The 20767-nt window shown below is 36.4% G+C and overlaps 3 protein-coding genes across 5 annotated transcripts; all 3 read left to right on the top strand.

Annotated features, from left to right (window-relative positions):
• Positions 1-1693: 1693 nt before the first annotated feature.
• Positions 1694-4736, top strand: LOC126692353 (chlorophyll a-b binding protein CP29.2, chloroplastic-like). The gene is made up of 2 exons (XM_050387938.1): positions 1694-2269; positions 4239-4736. Exons 1-2 carry the CDS (start codon positions 1781-1783, stop codon positions 4599-4601), a joined length of 852 nt encoding a protein of 283 aa, XP_050243895.1. The 5' UTR covers positions 1694-1780; the 3' UTR covers positions 4602-4736.
• Positions 4737-9005: 4269 nt separating this feature from the next.
• LOC126692350 (uncharacterized) lies at positions 9006-12728 on the top strand. Of its 3 annotated transcripts, none has more exons than XM_050387933.1 (5): positions 9006-9166; positions 9531-9732; positions 9824-9896; positions 11829-12000; positions 12505-12728. In XM_050387933.1, the coding sequence occupies exons 2-5, from the start codon at positions 9579-9581 to the stop codon at positions 12613-12615; spliced, it is 510 nt and encodes a 169-aa protein (XP_050243890.1). In that variant the 5' UTR covers positions 9006-9166; positions 9531-9578; the 3' UTR covers positions 12616-12728. The 3 variants fall into 3 exon arrangements, with proteins under 3 accessions (XP_050243890.1, XP_050243891.1, XP_050243892.1); XM_050387934.1 differs by having other exon boundaries at positions 9006-9174; XM_050387935.1 differs by lacking the exon at positions 9006-9166 and adding an exon at positions 9358-9424.
• Positions 12729-17189: 4461 nt separating this feature from the next.
• Positions 17190-20236, top strand: LOC126692352 (protein yippee-like). Its single transcript, XM_050387937.1, has 6 exons — positions 17190-17343; positions 17492-17648; positions 18986-19029; positions 19645-19753; positions 19863-19918; positions 19989-20236. Exons 2-6 carry the CDS (start codon positions 17553-17555, stop codon positions 20071-20073), a joined length of 390 nt encoding a protein of 129 aa, XP_050243894.1. The 5' UTR covers positions 17190-17343; positions 17492-17552; the 3' UTR covers positions 20074-20236.
• The last annotated feature ends 531 nt before the right edge of the window (positions 20237-20767 follow it).

Raw genomic sequence — 20767 nt, 5'->3', positions numbered from 1 at the left:
GGAAAGGTCCCATAATGAGAGTGGGGAGAGAAGTCCCACACACTGGTGGTGGAGAAGAGCCACACGGAGGTGGAGAGAAACCACACTGAGGTGGTGGAGAAAGCCGCACGGAGGTGGAAGAAAAATCCACACGACTTCATATGAATGATATATAATGGCTCTTGTTAATGATTGTACAAATGCACCCATTAAGGAGGAATAAATGAGTTCCATTGCTATATAATAAAAGTAAATAAACAAATTCTTCTTTAACTAAAGATGTGTGACTTTAAAAAAAAAAAAAATTGATCAATTACAATAAAAAATTCAACTTTAACCAATGCATTAAGACTCTCTTAAATCAGACTCATAATAAAAATGATATTATTGCAAGTTTCCCAAGCCTTAAAGCTTGGGTTCCCAAGAGTGAGGGAACAAGTTCAAGTAATAACTTAAGAGCAACCGCATTAGTTCGTGCAAATTTTCTGTCTATTTTGCAAGAAAAAACCTATTTTTTCTATTTTACACATCCACTTTTACAAAACACCCATATTAGTTTATCTATTCTACACATTTATTCAATAAAACATTCATTCTTTTTACATTTTTTTATTATTTCCTTCCCTCTCCTCTCTAAAACCCTCTCACAAACCCAAAATCACCAACCACCATCAACGATCAAATAGAACAACCACACAACTGCCATCATCAGCCACCATCATCAAGCAACCACCATTATCAACCCATTCAACCCAGCCATATGAAATCCCAAAACCCACTAATCAAACAAATAATAAAAAACGAATCAAAACCCAAAAGCCATAGATCCAATCAAAACCCAAAAGCCATAGATCCAAACGACAAGAAGGTAACAAAGCTCCGGCTAGAACTCGCAGAATCCAGAACTATCAAGGCCTTGGATCGCCGGATCATGGTCCGCCAAGTAAGCCGGTCGTTTTCATGTGTGCGCTATGCCTCTGATGAGTTCAACAGCAAGTTGAGATGATTAGAGAGGCTGATCGGATTGTTGGATTGGAGAGGTTGATCAGCTTTGTAGTGCAAAATTGAGATGAGAGAAAGAGAGAGCTGTGAGCAGAGTTGAGATGAGAGAAAGAGAGAGTTGTGATGAAATGAGAAAAAGAGAGTTGAGACGAGAGTCAAAGGTAGGAGAGAGAAAAAAAATCAAATACACAAGTTACAGTAACCGTGCATATATGTACGGTTACTGTAGCAATTATGTATAAATACATAATTTTACACTCATTGATGCTGGTGTTTTTTTTGGCTAAAATGTGTAAAATGAAGAGATTTTTGTATTTTAGAAGACTATACATCTACTGATGTGGATGCTCTAAGAGTGACGGAGAAAAGTAGTGGTTCCATGAAAAAAATATTGTCCATATCATTCACAATTGACTTCAATAAATGTGCATGTTTACCGTTGCTCCATGATATTTAAGTTAAAACACAAATGGATTCTCCAACCTCCACTTCTTATCTGTGCAACCTCAGCCACAAAGAACATAAGAAAACGTCCAGCTGAGTGGACCAGCAAAGGACCCACTAAGTCCATTCCCAGATAAGGCAAAGATAAGACCGAGCCCTTCACACCCGTCAGATGGATACTCACCCTCATCCGACGGCCACAAAGCCACACCCTGGATTATCCAATCAACCTTGATAAAAATACTCCACCTTCTTCACCAAATATAATCCAACTCCTTCACCAACACACACACACACACACACACACACAGTCTCAGTCTCAGTCTCAACTCTCAAACCCATCAGCCCGAAATCCATGGCTGCCACTGCTGCTACATCCTCCTTCATTGGAACAAGGCTCCCAGAAGTGTACTCAAACTCGGGTCGAATCCAAGCACGGTTTGGATTCGGGACCAAGAAAAGCCCACCAAAAAGACCCTCAAAGCCCAGTAACGATCGTCCACTGTGGTACCCAGGAGCTAAAGCTCCAGAATGGTTAGATGGGAGCTTGGTTGGTGATTATGGGTTCGACCCATTTGGGCTTGGCAAGCCAGCTGAGTACTTGCAATATGAATTGGACTCGTTGGACCAGAACTTGGCTAAGAATTTGGCTGGTGAGATTATTGGGACAAGGTCTGAGATCGAAGACGTGAAGTCCACACCGTTTCAGCCATACAGTGAGGTGTTTGGGCTGCAAAGGTTTAGGGAGTGTGAGCTCATTCATGGAAGGTGGGCTATGTTGGCTACTCTTGGTGCTCTCACTGTCGAGTGGCTCACTGGAGTTACCTGGCAAGATGCTGGAAAGGTATGGAATAGTTGTAAATTTTTTTTTTATATTGATGATTCCGCTATTTATCATTAAACTGAGACACCAATCGATTTTTGGTATTGAGCTAATTTAAACTCGCTAGTTGTAATTAAGTGATGGTATTTTGGTAATGTGGTGCTCCATTGTAACATTTTTGCGTGTGTTAATCTTCTTTGAGAATTCCAGTAGTTACTAGGATTGGTTCCATTGTAAGCTAGTTTGACTGTTTAACCCAAAATTTTCATAACTTTTCTTCTTCTTTTCTTCAATGCAATAAGTTGTGAATCTTGTGATAGGTAAATAACAAAATTTATTTTAATGGTGAGCCATAGAAACTGTAATCCTTTTTTAATTATAACTTGGTATGTTAAAAAGTTGTGAAAAATATTGTATAGTTAACGTTACTCGCTAGTTTTGACGTATTAGATGTGAAATTCAAGTGGGATATAGAGTTATTGGCCAAAATGGGTTGCTTTAGGCTATGGCAAGCTATATGCATGAGAGTTTGAGTAAGAGACTCGAGTGATCACATAGATGTTAAGAATATTTTGAATTTATTTTATAAGTTTTATAAAATGATGCGTCACTAATTTTTTTTTTTTAATATTTACTAATTAGATTGTCATATTTATCGTCGTGTTAGTTTTTAATTTTAAAAAAAAAATAGTAGTGCAAGGGCATAATCAGGCCTAAGACCCAAGAACGACCAGATAATGGCCCAATAAGCCTACTACAATGAATTTGTTAGAAAAATGGGTAGGATATTAACTACTTGATAAGCTAAAGTTAATTACAAATGAAAAGAGATGCCAAGTAAAGGACTAGGAGCACTCAATTATCAAAAAGAAAGGGATCCTCGGTCCAACCCGAGGAAGATCTTTTTATATATCAATGTTTTGCTTTCTCTCTTTTACAAATTCTTTTCTTTTCTTTTCTCCCCCCTTCTTTAACGATCTTCATCTCCCTTTTATATTTACACACCGATTCACTTCATGCTACACTTGGAGGGTTGAGATTGCATTCTTAGGACTTTTGTCCCATCCAGAACATACAGGTAAGCTTCTGCCATACAATTTAAGTTGGGCCACCACTGTTCATGTTCATTTCCTCATTAATGCGACTAGAGAAGTAGTTTGTCTTTCATTTAATGCGAAGGGGATAACTTCCACTCCCTTCTCTTCTCACCCTCCTCATAACTTGTGCCAAGCCTACTTTAGTCATTCTGTGATATTTTAACCTTATGTGCCTTCTATAGTTACTACTCATCCCCCAGATCAACAGGTGCTCATCCCCGAAGTCCGAGGGGCATCCTTGGAAATCCACTCCCTTCTCTTCTCACTCTCCTCGTAACCTGTGCCAAGTCTACTTTAGTCCTTCTGTGATATTTTAATCTTATGTGCCTTCTATGGTTAATACTCGTCCCCCAGATCAACGAGTGCTCGTCCCTGAAGTCCAAGGGGCATCCTCGGAAATCATCTCAGCAAACCACCTAGATGAGATTAGGGTCCTCGTCCACACAAGCAGTATTTTTTTAAGGAAAATGTTAATCAATAACCTTAGGGCATTAGTTTAGGAACTATTTTTAGAAACATTTTATTGGGAGAATGATAGAATAATAAATATTGTTGACAGCTTTTTAAAGTAAGAGTGTACATTCCAAACTCCAAATGGCATGAAATGGGTGAAACTGTGAAAGAACCAATACAATTATAACATGATCAAGAATAATTAAATAATTTTATATGTGGAGACTAAAAGTATACATGGAAAATTATAATTGGTAGAGCATAAAATGAAACACTAAAAATGGGATAAAGGAAAGGATGTATTTGCAATTTTCCTTTTAACTATAGCAGTAATAATGCAAAACTAGAAAGGCTTAATAAGTTGAAATTATGACAAGGGCATGTAATGAATTCAAACCTACTGAGCTAAAAAAAAAAACTTTAAATTGTTGCTGTTTCAGGTGGAGCTGATTGAAGGTTCATCTTACCTTGGCCAACCACTTCCATTTTCCATAACCACATTGATATGGATTGAGGTTCTAGTCATTGGATACATCGAGTTCCAAAGGAATGGAGAGTTGGACCCTGAAAAGAGACTTTACCCTGGTGGAAAGTACTTTGATCCTCTTGGCTTAGCCTCTGACCCAGAAAAGAAAGCCACTCTTCAATTGGCAGAGATCAAGCATGCCCGTTTGGCCATGGTTGCATTCCTTGGCTTTGCTGTCCAAGCTGCTGTCACTGGAAAAGGTCCTCTCAACAATTGGGCTACCCATTTGAGTGACCCTCTCCACACTACCATTATTGATGCATTTACCTCCTCTTAAGTACCTAGTCTTACAAGTTACACCCTGCTTTCCTTGGACTGTAAACGTTTTACTTAGCTGAACTATGATTTGTACTTTATGTTGTAAAAATTTCAAGTGACATTTAATAGGCTAAGCAGAATGTGTTATTTCCAACATGCGGTGTGATCATGTCAACATGGATATAGAGCTTTGAAATTAGAGCAAAAGACACCCACCCTTCCTCTCCACTTTCTTTGGCGATCACACCAATCATGTGAGTTAGATTGGGAGCTTGTTATGTTGGTGTACCAATGAAAATCGTGTACACATATTGAACGCCTTAAGAATACCCCACTTGGCTTGCTTTGTACTATTTGTTAAGTTTTTCTAAACACGCCTTGCACTATTAAACGGCAAGAATTCTTGAACTTGTAATCCAAACTTCAAATATAGTTTAAAATAAATAAGTAAATAAATGAAGCACCCCCATTATTTATTTTCCCGGTGAAATACCAATTTTTTATGAGCATGAAGTTAATTTTTATGAGCATGAAGTTAACAGACTTGACTCTTATTTAGTAGGAGGTATATCATGGCATCTAAAGCATGTATCCCTCCTCTCACATGGGGGTAGACCCCACACGTGTGGGGTTCACCTCATGCGATAGGGAGGAAATATACACCAGATACATGGTGTTTTTTCACCCGATTTAAACAACTCAATATAGAGATAACAATGGGATGAGATATGGTTGGATCATGTAAACTTTAAAGAGATGCCAATAATGTGATGTTGGCTATCTAAGACCAAACGTTGGCAAAAACAGTAATCCTTGAATGATTTGCAAATGTTAACATTTTGTTTGTTTTAAACATTTTTAAATTATTTTTTTTCAAGACTTTTGTGTTTGGTACAACTTGAAAATAAAGCCCAAAAAAAAAAAAAAACATTGAACGATCAAAAGAAGAAAGGAAAAGTACACAAGACTTGGTGTGGTTTCTACTTAAAAATGAACCCCTAAAATCTTGAATGTAACACATTTCTTACGGTATTGTTTTATGTGTAAACCATTAAACATATGTAAAAATATACGGTGGCAAAAATTTCTTGTCCTACTTGACTTGTGCAGGTTTGTCTCACCCAAAATGTCTATATATATATATATATATGTATGTATCTATGTAATATATACTTTAAAATTATTTTATGTAACTTAATCTTTTCTCATACATATCCTATTTAATTATAATTTATTTTTTTATGCATATTCTATTTTCATCCTGTACTACATTTGTTTTCTCTCTTGTAACATTTTCACGACTACCTTTCCCATTTCACTTTCATCTTTACCTAATTAATTTTTAAGTCATTATGGTTGAAATGATTATTGAAGCCGAATGGGTCTACATCTATCCTTGAATGTTGTCGGGTATTGCACAAATCCCCACCATTCTTGTAAAACCATTAAGGATGACAAAACACCTCCAACTCATTTTGTCTCTCACTCTGTATGGGTTTTGCACATCCCAGAGGAATTGGGCAACTATGATATTTTCACATAACAACATCACAATGAATTAAGTATTTTGTTCATAATTAAGAGGTTTATTTTGTTCTTTTTTTGATAAATATGATATAATTTTAACCTATAACGTTCACTCCATAATGATTGCTCTTTATCGTTAGATCAAAACATTGATTAATTTCTAATATAAGTTGAGTTTCAAAAATCATACATACATATAAAAAAAAAATCATAAAAAAGAACAAAAACAATATAAATCTTATAAAAAATAAACTTATAAAAAGATTTTATTGATACTGATACAGTAAAAAAAAATAATAAATATATACACACGTATAGATACATATATAAAAGAAAATGTTTCTCTCCAAACTAGTAAATCTAACTAGTGGAACCATTATCACCTCAAAGGAATGACGAGAATATTGTAAAAGCATCTATAAGACATCCATACAAGAAGATAATACTTAAAGAGGTGTTAGGCTTCCGGATAATAGTATCCAAGTCTCTCCTCTGCTTAGCAATCCATGACCCAATGACCAATTCTCACATGAATTGCTAAGAATCCAATAAGTCCAACATTGGCTTGGTCATCAAAAGAAAGGGGTACAAACAGCCTTAAAGCCTCATTACATGTCCTAAAAGTCTTCGATCCTTAATTACTAAATTCAAGAGGATTTTGTATATTTTTCTTAATGGATGCACTTAGAACATATTATTGATGTCCACTTTGGCAAGAAGGCCCAATAACAAGAAAAAGCCCAACAATATAGGAGACAATAATGGAGAAGAATTAGCACAGTGAGAAGAAAACCATTAAACCTGAATGGCAGGAATAATGGTTCATGGGCCTGTAAGATATTCAAAAAGCCCTAAAGGAAGCAAGCGAGCCCAAGGGAGCCCAAAGAAAGAAGTAATAAACCCATGAGAATTATGAAAAATGGAAAGCAAGCAAAAATAGGCCAAAGGAGCCCAAATGAAAGAATTAGTAAATGGGGTTAGTAAAAAGGCTAATAAACCCCAAAAGTAAAGGATGTGGTAATTGGGCCGGGGAAGCTTGGAAGATTTAGCAAAAGCCCATGGGAATGAAGGATTAGAATGAGCTGAGGATGCTCAAAGGAATGAAGCGGGCTAAGGATGCCCAAAGGAATAAAATAGGCCAAGGAAGCCCGAAATAGTTTGAGAACAGGCTCAGTAGTAGTACTAGGCTACACGAACTGAGTAGAAGAGAAAATGCGCGACAGGCCCAGCGAGCACAAACCAAAATGCAACATGGCGAAGGCAATGAGGCGACGTGACAGAAGTGTCAGCCAACCCACAAAGAAGACAAGGGCTAGATTGAAGAAGGAAAAGCCCATGCCCAAACAAAACCCAGCTCAGGGAGAAAGTAAGATACAAAGAATGAAGACTTAGTAACTTATCCACGCCACAAGAGGTTAAGAATGAGTGGCAGAACGGGCAGCAAAGACCAAACAAGCCCCCAGCCATGGCAAACACATGAACGGTAGACAAGCCTTGGACTCACATGGAAGTGAAGCACGCATAAGGCTTAGGCACCACTCACTTGTACCCAGCCAATACAGGAGCAGTGGGCCATGGGTCAGAGGTAAGAGAGGGTATGGTCTAGCGGTGGGGAGAAGGGGGAAGCCTATTCTAGGGTTCTCACTCAAGTTTTTTTTTTGGGAAAATGTCTTGCTGGGATGACATACCACCCAAAAAAGGGAAAGATAAGCTGGAATCACTAGGTGCATGCCATAAGGGTTAGTAAGAGAGAATGTCCACCCTTATCCAAATGGGAATGCCACGGAGAGCTAGAAGACAAAATAAAACTATTTTGTCTGGGAATGGAATGTGGCACGACCAACATAGGTAAGTGATGATAACTGGGCAGTCAATAGACCAGTGGGTGATTTGGGAAGGACACCTATACCAGGACAAAAGCAGTTAAGGGGTAAACAGTAAAAACCCATCATGGCAGACAGGATAAAAAGGGTCTTAGCTATGCACAATAGGAACAAAAAGGAGGAGAATAGAAGAAGGGGGAAGGAAAACACTAGAGATAAAACAAGAGGAAAAACAAGTAAGAAAGGGGTAAAAGATAAGAGAGAAAACATGAAACTTAGAAAGGAAAAAGGAATCAGAAAGGAAAAACAGAGAGTGAGCAAGAGTGTGATGGTGGGCATGAACCAATAGGCTATTCCCCTTTCTCCCTCTAACAGCCTGCTTTCTAGTGAGGATTAAGGAATTCGAAGATAAGCCATGTAGGTCCATTCTCTCAAAGTGGGCGATTTTTGTGACAGAACTTCCCTATGAGATTGCCCACATTGAAGAGTGGTTTCCTTCCTGGACTTGACTTCGTTAAGAAATCAAGCACGACAGATTAATCTTTCTTCTTTTATTGATCAAGCATTAATACTATTTCCTTTTTTTTTAATTGTTTTTATTAACTCATTTCTGCCGCATTTATATCATTGTATTATTTCCTCCTTTACTAAGAAAATGATTTAATTTTGTTTTTTTTGTTTTTGGCTGATAGTAAGCATATTCGTTTTATTTTTGTCATATTACCTGCCTGCCATATCTTTTTTTTAACTGCATCCTCTATTGTGGATACGTGTCCAAGGCCCCAGCAAAGAGGCTCTAACTTGTGCATAAGTTGGCTTGGGGTGTGTTGCAGTCAAGCCAGTCCCGACTCTCCTATCTTAGAACCATTGGGACATAGCGTGGAAGGAGACAATCTAGCCTAGAGTTGCAAAAAAAAGGCCCACCACACATATTTTAACAAATCATTTTAGAAAAATTTTAATATCACTCATTAAATTTTTTTTTTTAAATTAATAAAATTTTATTTTTCCATAAAAATTTTGAAAAAATAAGTTTATAAAAACCAATGAACTTACTTCCGCTAACATTTTTTCATAAAAAAAAAAAAAAATAGAGGACAAACTCGGAAACCCCCCTCGACTCCTCACCCAACGTTCTCACTCGCGGCAACATATAATATCAGCTTACTCTCTGTTGGAGCTTTCGCAGCTACAGCACTGTCTGGATCACCCCAAACACCTCGTTCTCCTTCAAGTATGGCGGTATTGCTTTTTTTATTTATCATTTTTAATTTTCCCATCAGAGAATGGTTTATTTTTTGGCTTGGGTTTGCTGAGCACTAAAATTATGAACATTATTTGCATTTGCTTTCAACTTTTATCAAATGGGTATTCGTAGTTTGGCTGTTCATTGAGTGTTGCTCTTGCTTTTGAGGCATGCAAATATCACAGGTGCATGCTGTTGTGGATATTTACTATTGCCTACAAGCTGTTTGTTAAAATGCGTTCATGGGTATTGATCAGTTTCTTGTCAATAGCTATGTTTGTTGTAGACTTGTTGTTGATGAGCTATCTGAATTACTTAGTTCTTGTGCTGAATAACCTGATGGTTGTTACAGATGGTTCCATTTTGCTCCTGATATATTTATTTGTATTGAAACTTTGGAATGGGAACTCAAAGTCTTTTGTGGAATTCTGTGAAGAAGTTTTTAACCTGTGGGCTCATTGGCCTTACTATTTCTGATCGGTATGCAAGTATTGTTCCAGTGCGAGGTGCTTCTATGTCTCCCACGTTTAATCCTCGAGCCAGAAATTTTACGGGTACATTTCTTGAAAGATAAGAATCGAACAATGTGCTGTGCCATAAAAAGTGTGAATTTTGTTGTTTGACTATGTATGTGTTTGGTTGCAGATGACTATGTTTTGGTGGAGAAGTTTTGCCTTAAAAAGTACGAGTTTTCACACGGCGATGTGGTAATTTTCTGGTAATTTGTTGTTCCTCTGGTGTTGTTTAAGTAGCTCTCTTTCTCCACTGGCTCTAAGCACATGCAAAGGCTTAGCACCAACATTGTCTAATACTAAGAGTATGTTTGTGATCTGCTTATTTTGCTGAAACTGAAAACTTTTTGCTGAAAGTACCGTAGATAAAAGTAAAAGTTAGCTGAAATAGTACAATGAGACTCATGAATAGTACCAAAAAATGCAGTAAAACCCATAAATAGTACCAAAAATAAACTGAATGGTAAAATAAGTGAGCTTTTTAATCTGGTGCCAAACGCACACTAAATAAATAAATTAAAAAATATATATTCTAATGTGTTTGAATATGCTAGTGCTAGAAGTTTTTGTATTATACATATCAATGAAGAGAAAGTTGTGATAACCTAGATTTTGTGATAATGTTGAGAAATGCTGCCAAGCCCTCTCTCTGATTGGCTCTCCATTCAGCATTCTGGATTAACACTTGACTATAAAATATGAGGGGGAAATAGGTTTGTAAAAGAGCGTGTGTTGACAAAACTATATGAGTAAATTTGAAGTTGCATTGGGTAGAAATGACCATGTACTTTGCACAGGCTTCTTGAAATATTTTAGTTTGATCTCATTTTTCTTCCCCTGTGAAATTCGATTTTGTTAAATCTAGGAGTTCATAGAGTGACTGAAAATAGAGTGAAATGGATAATTAATTTAGGTAGATGATAGTTAGGGAAGAGTGGAATGTGGGATTTGAGGTAAGTGTTAGTTTTTAAGTTTTGAGTTAACAAAAAGAGGGGGGTGGGGGGCAAGTACAGATGGTTATACCTTCTGCGTAAGTTCCTGAACAACATAACTAGCAGTGCACTGTTGTCCAGGATTAACCAAAGTAGATTTGGTTGTCTGGAATTAACATATTCCTAGTCATTTGAGTTTGATTTCAAAGAAACCTAATTCCTGATTGCATCAAGCAATCCAACCCTTTAAATGGTGGTGATACCAATTGACTGAAAAAAAAAAATTGTGACAAACTTATTCAAGCTCCAACCGTACTTTGCAGATATGCTAATAGATCTCTGACAACTGCTACTTGGGAGACATCTCTCTTTTCCTCCAGAAAAGCTGGCTACATAAATTTGGGGTTTGTACACTTTAACTTCATGTCTTTGGTGTTCTAGAGAAAATGTACTCTCGTTAAGTTTATGCTTTGGGTAGGCTTAAGGGTTGTAGTAAGCTAAAGCCAAACTGAGCTTTGGGATGATAGTCTGTCAACTAAAAGTTTTTCATAGGTAAAATGAATTTGAGTTTTAGATAACCATTTACTAATCCTGGTTAAGTTGCCATGACTTGGCTTGTTTAGTGGATCAAACCACATTCAAACCTGATCCACAGCTGAGCTTTATTGTTTTGATTACAATTAACTAGGGTATAACTCCTACTAATTCAGTTGATTGAGCTAATTGATTATTATAAATAATTTTTAAAGTGTTAGTGAGTCCTTGCTATTCCCATTTTTGTGACCAGTCTGAGTTGGTATTAGGTTTGCTTGTGCTTGAGTTGACTAGCTAAAGAAACGAGCCTCAAGTCAAAGTTTGAGCATGGCTTGATTTGTCGATGACAAGCAGCCTATTCTCAAGTAGAGCATTGAGCTGCACTGGACCGATTTGGTCAGTGGCCTAGGTATTTCTTAATCTCATCTGAGTTGCATGCATCCCAATCTTTGACTTAAATCTTGGGCTCTGACCAATATTGGGTGTCACTATGCTTTAATGTTTATACATATGGTGTTTTGTTTTCCTTCTCCTATGATTATATTGAGTATTGACCATATGTAACTGACTAAGTATACAAAAGGTATGATGATTCATTTGTTATTGTTTTTTTTTAGTTAATCTTTGATGCCAGCATTTCAGTCTGATAATATTAGTTACAACCTTCTGCAGCTCCCCGAGTAATCACAAGGAGAAACACATAAAGAGAATAATTGCCTTACCAGGAGACTGGATTGGAGCTACTCATAATTCTCATGATGATGTGTTGAAGGTTCCCAAAGGACATTGCTGGGTAGAGGGTGATAATTCAGCTTCTAGCATGGATTCCAGATCTTTTGGCCCAGTAAGTTGCCCTTTCCACTGTTCTTTTTTTTTATAGTTTGTTTGAATAAGATAGTATCTGAAAGTTTAATATGGAAAAAGAACCCCCCACCCCCTCTCCAAACAAAAAAAATATTAAGTGTTGTGACTATGGCCAAAATTATATTGGTTCAGTTGCCAGATGATGCAGAATTTTAAGCACTTGGCTGCAGATAGTTAAATTTGCTATTTATTTTCTCAGGAAATTACTCTCTACTTGTGGTGAAAACTTTGTGATGATTTTGGTAAACATAGTCAGTTCACATTGTCAGCACAAAATTTATGAATTAGTATCATAACTACTCTACTAAACACCAATAAACATTTGTTTGTAAATGATAAACTTCTGGAACGAGCTTTTGTGTGCAAGGAAATTAAGCTATGTGTCTGCTATATCTGTTCATTCATGGCACTTTGAAGTGCATATAGTCTTTCTCACTTCACCTCCTAAGCACTTTGCCTAACTTGTGCATGCTTTTATTGGCAGATTCCTCTTGGTTTAGTTAAAGGAAGGGTGACCCACATCGTGTGGCCTCCTCAGAGAATAGGTTTAGTCGAGAGAGTATTTCCTCAAGAAAGAGTTTCTTCTTTTAAGTAGTATTTCAACTGGATTATTTTGCAAGGGATAACAATTTTGTACTTTTCTTGATTAATTTCCTCTTGGGCATTTGCCTAGGCAGTAAATTTTTTTATTGGATTCCATCTTGTCAATGATTGTTGATCTATAGGTTAGGCCCTTACAGTGTGAGCTATGTTGGGCTTTGCCTCCATTTTTTTGGGGGGGTATTTTTGAAGTTATATATACATTCTTAAAAATTCGCAAACGCAAAGAGGAGTACATGACTAGATTTGGCCTTTTGGGGCTAAGATGGTCAACATGTTCAGTTGAGATGTGTTTGGGTCAATGTAAAATGGTTTCAGTGTAAAACAATTTTAGCCGAAAATGTTTTTGGGAAAGGAAAATATTTTTGGGTATTTGGTTGCATTCCAAAAAATATGTTGGAAAATATTTTCATGTGTTTGTTTTTGTTCTTGAAAATGCTCTAGAAAACATGTTTTCTACCCATTTCTCACATTTTCTCAGCTTCCAAACACATTATAATTAAAATCCCAATATATAAACCCAAAAAAAAAAAAAATGAAAATCTCAATTCCACAAACCCAACACTAGATCGTGAGAGAGAGAGAGAGAAAAAGAGAGGGCTGAGGCAACGGTGGTGAGATCTGAGAAAGACAGAAGTAGTGACGGCAAGCTTGATAGAGAAAGAGAGAGGCAACAACGATAAGATCAGTGGCGAGATCTAAAGGCCCTGTTGAGGTAGAGGTGGTCCGATCCAGTCGCGGTGGTTGTTGTTAATGGGTGGGTGGGCATAGTGGTTTGATCAGTTTGTTTGTGGGTGGGCCAGGGTGGTTCGAACAGTTTGTGGGTGGGTCACGGTGGAGCATTGGTGAGTGACGACGACAATGGTCTAGTGAGAGGAGGCATGAACCTGTGATGGAGTCACGGGTAAGCTCTTTCTCTCTCTCTCTCTCTCTCTCAATTCGAGTAGGTTGAAAATGGGTGTAAGTGGTTTGAAGGTAAAATAGAAGTGTAAACTATTTTACACTCCAGGGGTTGTTATTTTACGGTCCACGAAAATCATTTTCCGTTTGACTAAATTTTTCGGCCAATCCAAACACTCTCCATGGTGTAAAATATTTTTCATATTCTTTTTTAGCCAAAACAAACATAGCCTAACTTTTGTTTTCATTTATTTTGTATGAAACCCACCTAATTGGTGGCGAAACTGATGAGGATGGGTGTCTTAAAGTGCATGAATATGTCCCTTCTATCAATTCAGTTCACCAATTATTGTAGTTGATGTTGGTGTTTTCTCCTTCCCCAATAAGGGTATTTTAGTGGAAGGTGAGGTTCTATCACTATCAGAAATCTTATAGAGCAAAACTTGCCTACTAAGGTACCACCAAAGCCTTGTTGGGTAAGAATTCTGTCCTTCCGTCTTTTTTGTTTTTATTTTTTGCTGGCCTTCATGAATGATTTTTTTAATGAATTAAGATCATAATAACAAGAAGTCAACAACAACTATAGCAATCAGGAATTTTAGGGAGAGGTTTTCTGTCCGGAAATGTTGGTGACCATTTTTTTTTTTTTTTCACATTTTAAGTCGGAAAGTTGCAATCGGAGAGAAACATTACTTACACGGGTTAACCATTGACATTAATTTGATGTATATTTTTTCTTAATAATTTGATAGTTATAACTTATAATAAAAAAGGTACAATTTGAATCATAGATATTTTTTTTTTTTTTTTGGTAAAAAAAGGAATTTCATTCAACTAAAGAGCACCAGAAACAACAGAAGGAGGGCAGAGCCTAGTCTGAGACAGCCCATACAAATCCGAAAGAAAAACATTCAAAATACAAAGGGGAGGGGAATTGAGGTACATAAACTCAGGGACTTGGGAGCAACCTAGTCTAGCTAGAGCATTGGCGCACTGGTTAGCTTCACGATAGCAGTGGGACACTTTGACTTGAGGAAAATGGGAGAGGAGAATCCTGCAGTCAGCCACAATAGCAGCATTATCATTCTTCAAGGTTTCAGCATTACACATCAAATCAGCAACTATTTTTGCATCCAAATCAATTTCAAGAGCACTAATTTGCATATTCAGACACATGTTGAGTCCATCTCTAAGAGCCCAAAGCTCCGCAACAAAGCTTGTGGCTATTCCAATCTTCCTAGTAAAGGCTTTAATCCATGTACCTGACTCACTGCGAAGAATGCCGCCTCCACTAGCCATACCAAGGTTACCTAAAGAAGAGCCATCTGTGTTAAGTTTATGCCAACCCAAATTTGGCCTCTCCCATCAAATATACCTTTCCATCCGTGGCTATCTGGTTATGGTATTCTGAGCAACAAGGGCATACTCCACTGCCCTATGAATTACATCTTTGTGAATGGCTTGATTAGCGGGCATATTCTTAAAAACCACCCTATTACGATGGTTCCAAAGAGTCCATATTCCAACGGCAAAAATGACACTCCAAGGAATCTGGAGTTGGTTTGAGGCTGTAGTCATTTTACAGTTATTTTCCAGCCAACTACGAAGGTCCAAGGAGTAAAAATCGATACTTTGGCCCCCCATTTCGATTCTCTGCCAACAATTTGCAACAACATGGCAGTCCCTCAGCAAGTGGAGAATAGTCTCTGGATGGAGGTTGCACATCGGGCATATTGTGTCCACTTGCATCCCTCTAGACGCTAGCCTTTCTCGGGTTGCTATGCTGTTGTGAAAACACATCCAAATAAAGGATTGAATCCTTGGCAGCACCTTAGCTTCCATATCCATTTACCATTAAAAAACTGAGGAGTTTCCCCATTGGCAAGACTATATGCAGAGCTGAGATTAAAATTCCCATTAGCTGTTACGTTCCAAATGATTCTGTCTTCCTCATTTGCAAAATGAGAACGAGGCATCGCCTGAATTTCCATGCAAACTTTTGGAGGAAGGATCAAAGAAAGCTTTCCCCAATCCCAACCTTCAAGAGAAGCAAGATCTTTAACCTTTATCTCCTCCTCTTCCCTAGTAAGTGGGCCGTGAATAATAGACCTGAGAGGGCCATTCGAAGTCCAAGAATCATACCAAAACCTCAAGGTGTCAATCAAAATACCAAAAGTTGTCAATCAATTAAACTACAAGTGGGTTCCAGTCAGCTCAACTGGTAAAGTCTCTGATGGTTGTATAAGAGATCTAGAGTTCAATCCCTGCCTACACCAAAAACTGATTGGCGTCTTGATCTGATGATAAAAGAGCTATCATCAAGAGCAGACACCATAAGTTGAAACTTTCTAAAAAAAAAAAAATTAAACTACAAAATTCTTTAACAATTTTATTATATACTAATTGCTGCACAAAATGTGAACAGTTTATGAAAAAATTTATGGTATTTGACATTATTTTCATCAGCTCATTTGGCCTGCTTTACTGGCAATCAATAACTTGATGGCAAATCATTAATCACAGACTGTCAGCTACTATGCCAATTAAAAGAATTATTAGTGCATCTCCTCAACACCCACCCCTCCACAAACACCCCCCCCACTCCAAAACAAAAAAAAAGGTTAATTTACCATTCGTAATAAATATAAGACCTCGCACAATACCATGCAATGACAAAAAATTAACTTGAAAAAAAAAAAAAACTAAAAAAATATTTTGACAAAGGGAAAAAAAAACAAAAAAAAAAGGTGATTTTAAAAAGAAAGTGCTACAAGTTATGTACAATTTTTTTTAGGCAGAGAGTGGGGGTGGGAAATATGGGATTAGAATCACTTAAAAAAAAAAAAAAATTAGAAAACTTTATTAATAGTAGTTATTAATCATGATATATCAGCGGCTATAGTAGACAACTAGGCATAAAATATGGAGGTAAGTCCTCCAGCCAAACGAACTATCATTTTGTTTTGTTCTGTTGAGAAATAAGATGTAAATTTTATGAAAGAGAAGTCAAATTGGTTTGAATTTCAAAATTGAAGTGTGAAAGAACATTTTTCGTCTACACTTAGACACGTGTGACATGTTTGGTATGTTTAGCAAAATTATGAGCTTAAACAGCAAATTACATTACAAGATTTTTTTAAACAAAATTTTAATACTACAAGTTACAACAGCTAAACAAAGTGTGTCACTAGTCATGCCGGCCTTTTTTTAAATGAGTAATGTTTTTTTTTTTTTTTATAAGATAGAATTTTTACTCTAGTCTAATCTAAGTGTATATATGTGTGAAACTTCTTTCTAGAGACTTAAATCCCGGTCCTTGCCCCTCACACTCCACAAGTATATACTTGTGGAGTGTTGTGGAGTGACCACAATACCAAGGATATGCGGTGGTTTTAAAATGAGTAATGTTAAAAACGCATAAAATGACACAATTATGTGCCACAAATCGCCACATAGCGAGTTAGTAGAAGTGTTCCCACATAACTCACCATCAAATCTCTACTATTTACAATTTTTTATATAGCCAGTTATGATATAAAATTGTGACATTTTATGTGTCTTTAGCGTGCTTCTTTAAAATTGATAAAGCCGAATATCCGGTCCAAATAATTAACTCTGTAAATAAATTATATATATATATATATATATTTATGTGGAGGGGCACACCTAAAACAACATCAGTACAATGAAACGATTCGATTGCTTTCTAGCTGTGTGTGTAACTGCTGATAAAGATCAACAAAAATTTAAAAACTAAAAACCCAATTTGCGTTTTTATCCTAGATAAAACTTTTTTCTGCATCAAGAACAAATCTGCATTGTGGTAACCCATCTTGTTGATTTATATTTTCTGCTGATTTTCATGAACTTTGTTCCATTCTGCTTTATGGGTTTGCTTAGTTTGGTCTCTTTTTTCACTTATTTTGTCTGACATGGAGATCGGTTTTCGGTGGCTATAAAGGGAAAGAAAGGGAGAGAGAGAGAGAGAGAGAGAGATTGTTTGATTGCGGTGTGTTTGTGAGGGAAAGAAAGATGGGAAGGCTTTTTGTGATCACTCTTGAAGGAAGCATCTATAGCTGCAAGCACTGCAGGACACACCTTGCTCTTTCTGATGATATCGTTTCTAAGGTTTTCGTTTCATTTCCTTCTTCCCCATTGTTGATTGATCTCTTTGCTCTCTTTTTCTGGATATTATTTAAGTTATAATGTAATGTTGCATGATGCATTGTTATGTTTTGTTCATGTGTGACTTTCTTGTGTTAAGATTTTTGTCTACAATGTAAAAGGAAGACCCTTTAGGCCTTTACTGATAAATCTATTACAAGATTTAATTTAATTTTTTAAATAAGGAAGAATAGAAACAGGGAAGGCTCATTATGAATAACAAAAAAAGGGAGACCTTGATTTAGTGTAATTTGGGGACTTTGTATTGATAATAAGTTTTTGCTTTCTTTTAATTTTTATAATATGTATTTCAAGTATCAAAAGAGGACATAACATATCAATTAAGAATGTAACAGAGAGAGGACCAAAAAAAAAAAAAAGAATGTAACAGAGTATGAATTTTGGATAGTGAAAAAGAATATATGTGGATCCATAACCGGCTTAAAATTTTGGGACTTAGGATTGGTTGTTGATGTAGTGTTCCAAGTTATGCTTCTTAGTACCATACGTGTTTTAATGTATGAGGAATTGAAAAGTGCCCAGTGATTTTATTGTGTTTTCCATGTCATACTTTGTTATGTTCAAATCTGTTGAGTGGACTGCTGAAGGTTTGCAGTGGAATGCTTTAATGTTGATTTTCTCACCTTACCTCATAAATGATACATACTGCGTAATTTTCACTTTGACATTGTGTAAGAATGGTCTATCTGTATGTATAATGATCATTTTATTTAGAACCTTGACAGGTAAGGCCAATGTGGATACTGTCAACCTTTGACATCTTTAATTGCCACTGAGAAATTTGGTTACCTAATTGTCCTTAGAAATGTTCCTTGTTTAACTTTGATCAATTTTAAGTCCAGAAATAGATTATAGAGACCGGTCTATTAAATTAATAGTGTCTGTTTTAGCTTCTTTTAATTGGATTGTTTCAGATTGTAAAGCATTTACTTATATTATTTTATTTTATTTCTTTTAAAGTACTTTGACTATGTTTATTAAAACATAGCTATCAATATACTCATAATTTTTCTTCTTAAAGCCAAATTCAAGTCTTCTGATTATGCCATCCATCAGAGACCTGGGGCTTCTCTGGCTAAATTTGTTACTCATGCTTATGATAAAATAATCGGTCTAATTATGATAATGAAAGTGACCTTTGGGAGTGACTACTGGTAGCATCTTGTCTTTCTTCAACTTGGTGTGTTGATTCCCTCTTCTTTATTATGTTTCAGCACCCAAATTATATCTGAAATGATGCAACATGCAGATACTCTAACCCTTTGTTTTCCTGTATACAGTCTTTCCATTGCAGGCATGGAAAGGCTTATCTCTTTGATAAAGTGTAAGCTTTACTACTCATTGGGAATATTTAAGATATTTTTTTAAAATTTATTACTAGCTAGTATTAAGCCCATAAGTACGGGTGGTAACATCTCTTTTTATGCACACAATTCTACTATTATGAATTATCTGATAATATCTGAATATGGTATGATATTGATCAATGTTGTGCTTTGTGCATGCTTGCACGATTCATATAGTACATGTACTTGTCAGTTTTAATCATTTCTCAATGTGGTATAAACTCCATAGAAAATCTGGTTATATTGTTCTGAGAGGCTACTGAATGAGCACATGTCATTGAATTTCCAAAATGTTTCTCATCAATCGTCCTAGTAATTGGGAAAAAATTGCTGCAAAAACAGCATGTTATGAAGTAGCCAAAGGGGTTCTTCATTCTCATCAACGAATTGAAAACCTTGCCTGTGGCCTGTGGGAAAGCTTTACCATTGTGTTTTCTCTTTATATTTGAGCACCACCCTATGCTTGACCAATTGAGAAGATGGTAGATCCCATCATCTCTTGCATTCTAGGCAGGCTCATTGATAGCAATGTCATTTGGAAATTTTACATGCGAATGCTTCAAGTAACATTTTGCTTTCCAAATGCATGACAGCGTAAATGTCACACTTGGAGAGAAAGAAGAGCGCATGATGATTACTGGATTGCACACTGTTGTTGACATTTTTTGCGTTGGATGTTGCTCAATTGTGGGTTGGAAATATGTAAGATCTGTTTTCAAAATTTATGGCTTGTAATTTTTGTTCTTTATTCATCACTTGTAAACACAGTTTTTCAATGGTTTCTCTTTAAGTTTTGCTACTCATTTTTCAGGAGGCTGCACATGAGAAAACCCAGAAGTACAAGGAAGGAAAATTTATCCTGGAGAGGTAATTGATTACTGATGTTTGTGGTTGCACTTTTAACATTTGAAGTGATGTGAATTTTATTGTTGAGTAGGTTTAAGGTGTTGGGTCCTGATGGGAGCAACTACTCGTCACCTCAAGAAGCTATATTTGGTAGTAGTGATGCTGATGATGCCTGACTAGCCATTCAATATGGAATTGATAGACTGTTTTAATTGTACATTCTATGCACTCTATGTTCTTTGGTTGGGTCTGAAAACCGAGTTCATAATGTTAGTCTCTTCACTGTTATGGACCATTTTTGCAGATAGTATAATAACAATGCACTTTCTCTGATTTAAATTTTTGTTGGTATAGAATCTTTTTTATAGCTTTGCATATAATGTGGATAATTGCTGGGTTCTATGTCCAATTTACCGTTCACAAATGTTTTTCTGGTCGAAGACAACCAGGCTTGGAATTCATTATATTTGCTTTCTCTTACAAAGGCTGCACATTGAGCCGGGCAATGGCCGGGGAAACTCAAAGGTAGTTCAGAAAAACTATCTTTGAGCCGGAGCCAGTATCCCATTGAACTCATTTTGCTTGAATTTGCTAATTTATTTGATTGGTAATGTTTGTGGTCCGATAATAAAGTAAATGTATGATGCCTGTATACCCAGAAAAAAAAAAAAAAAAAAAATCATTTATTTCTTATTCATTTGTTGGTTATGTATCCTGCCTCAAAAGAGTGTTATTTTGGTCGTCAGATTGGGGTTGGATTTGGACTTAGCCAATCATGTCCAGATGTAACCCCTTTTTGTCAACCCATTAAAATCTCCATAATTTGTCTTCTTGTAGAGATTTCCATGGCTAATAAATTGCAGTTGTGAA

Source organism: Quercus robur, chromosome 7 (genome assembly GCF_932294415.1).
Source record: "Quercus robur chromosome 7, dhQueRobu3.1, whole genome shotgun sequence".
Classification (NCBI taxonomy): Eukaryota; Viridiplantae; Streptophyta; class Magnoliopsida; order Fagales; family Fagaceae; genus Quercus; species Quercus robur.
The sequence above is the reverse complement of the archived record's forward strand: the minus strand, read 5'-3'. Positions and strand labels throughout refer to the sequence as shown.

Excerpts from the sequence above, each read along its gene's own strand:
- LOC126692353 (XM_050387938.1), top strand. The coding sequence starts at position 1,781 with ATGGCTGCCACTGCTGCTACATCCTCCTTCATTGGAACAAGGCTCCCA. Across the intron at positions 2,270-4,238 it reads CCTGGCAAGATGCTGGAAAG|GTGGAGCTGATTGAAGGTTC; the intron begins GTATGGAATAGT and ends TTGCTGTTTCAG.
- LOC126692350 (XM_050387933.1), top strand. The coding sequence starts at position 9,579 with ATGGGAACTCAAAGTCTTTTGTGGAATTCTGTGAAGAAGTTTTTAACC. Across the intron at positions 9,733-9,823 it reads TCGAGCCAGAAATTTTACGG|ATGACTATGTTTTGGTGGAG; the intron begins GTACATTTCTTG and ends GTTTGGTTGCAG. Across the intron at positions 12,001-12,504 it reads ATTCCAGATCTTTTGGCCCA|ATTCCTCTTGGTTTAGTTAA; the intron begins GTAAGTTGCCCT and ends TTTTATTGGCAG.
- LOC126692352 (XM_050387937.1), top strand. The coding sequence starts at position 17,553 with ATGGGAAGGCTTTTTGTGATCACTCTTGAAGGAAGCATCTATAGCTGC. Across the intron at positions 19,030-19,644 it reads GCTTATCTCTTTGATAAAGT|CGTAAATGTCACACTTGGAG; the intron begins GTAAGCTTTACT and ends AATGCATGACAG. Across the intron at positions 19,754-19,862 it reads CAATTGTGGGTTGGAAATAT|GAGGCTGCACATGAGAAAAC; the intron begins GTAAGATCTGTT and ends CTCATTTTTCAG.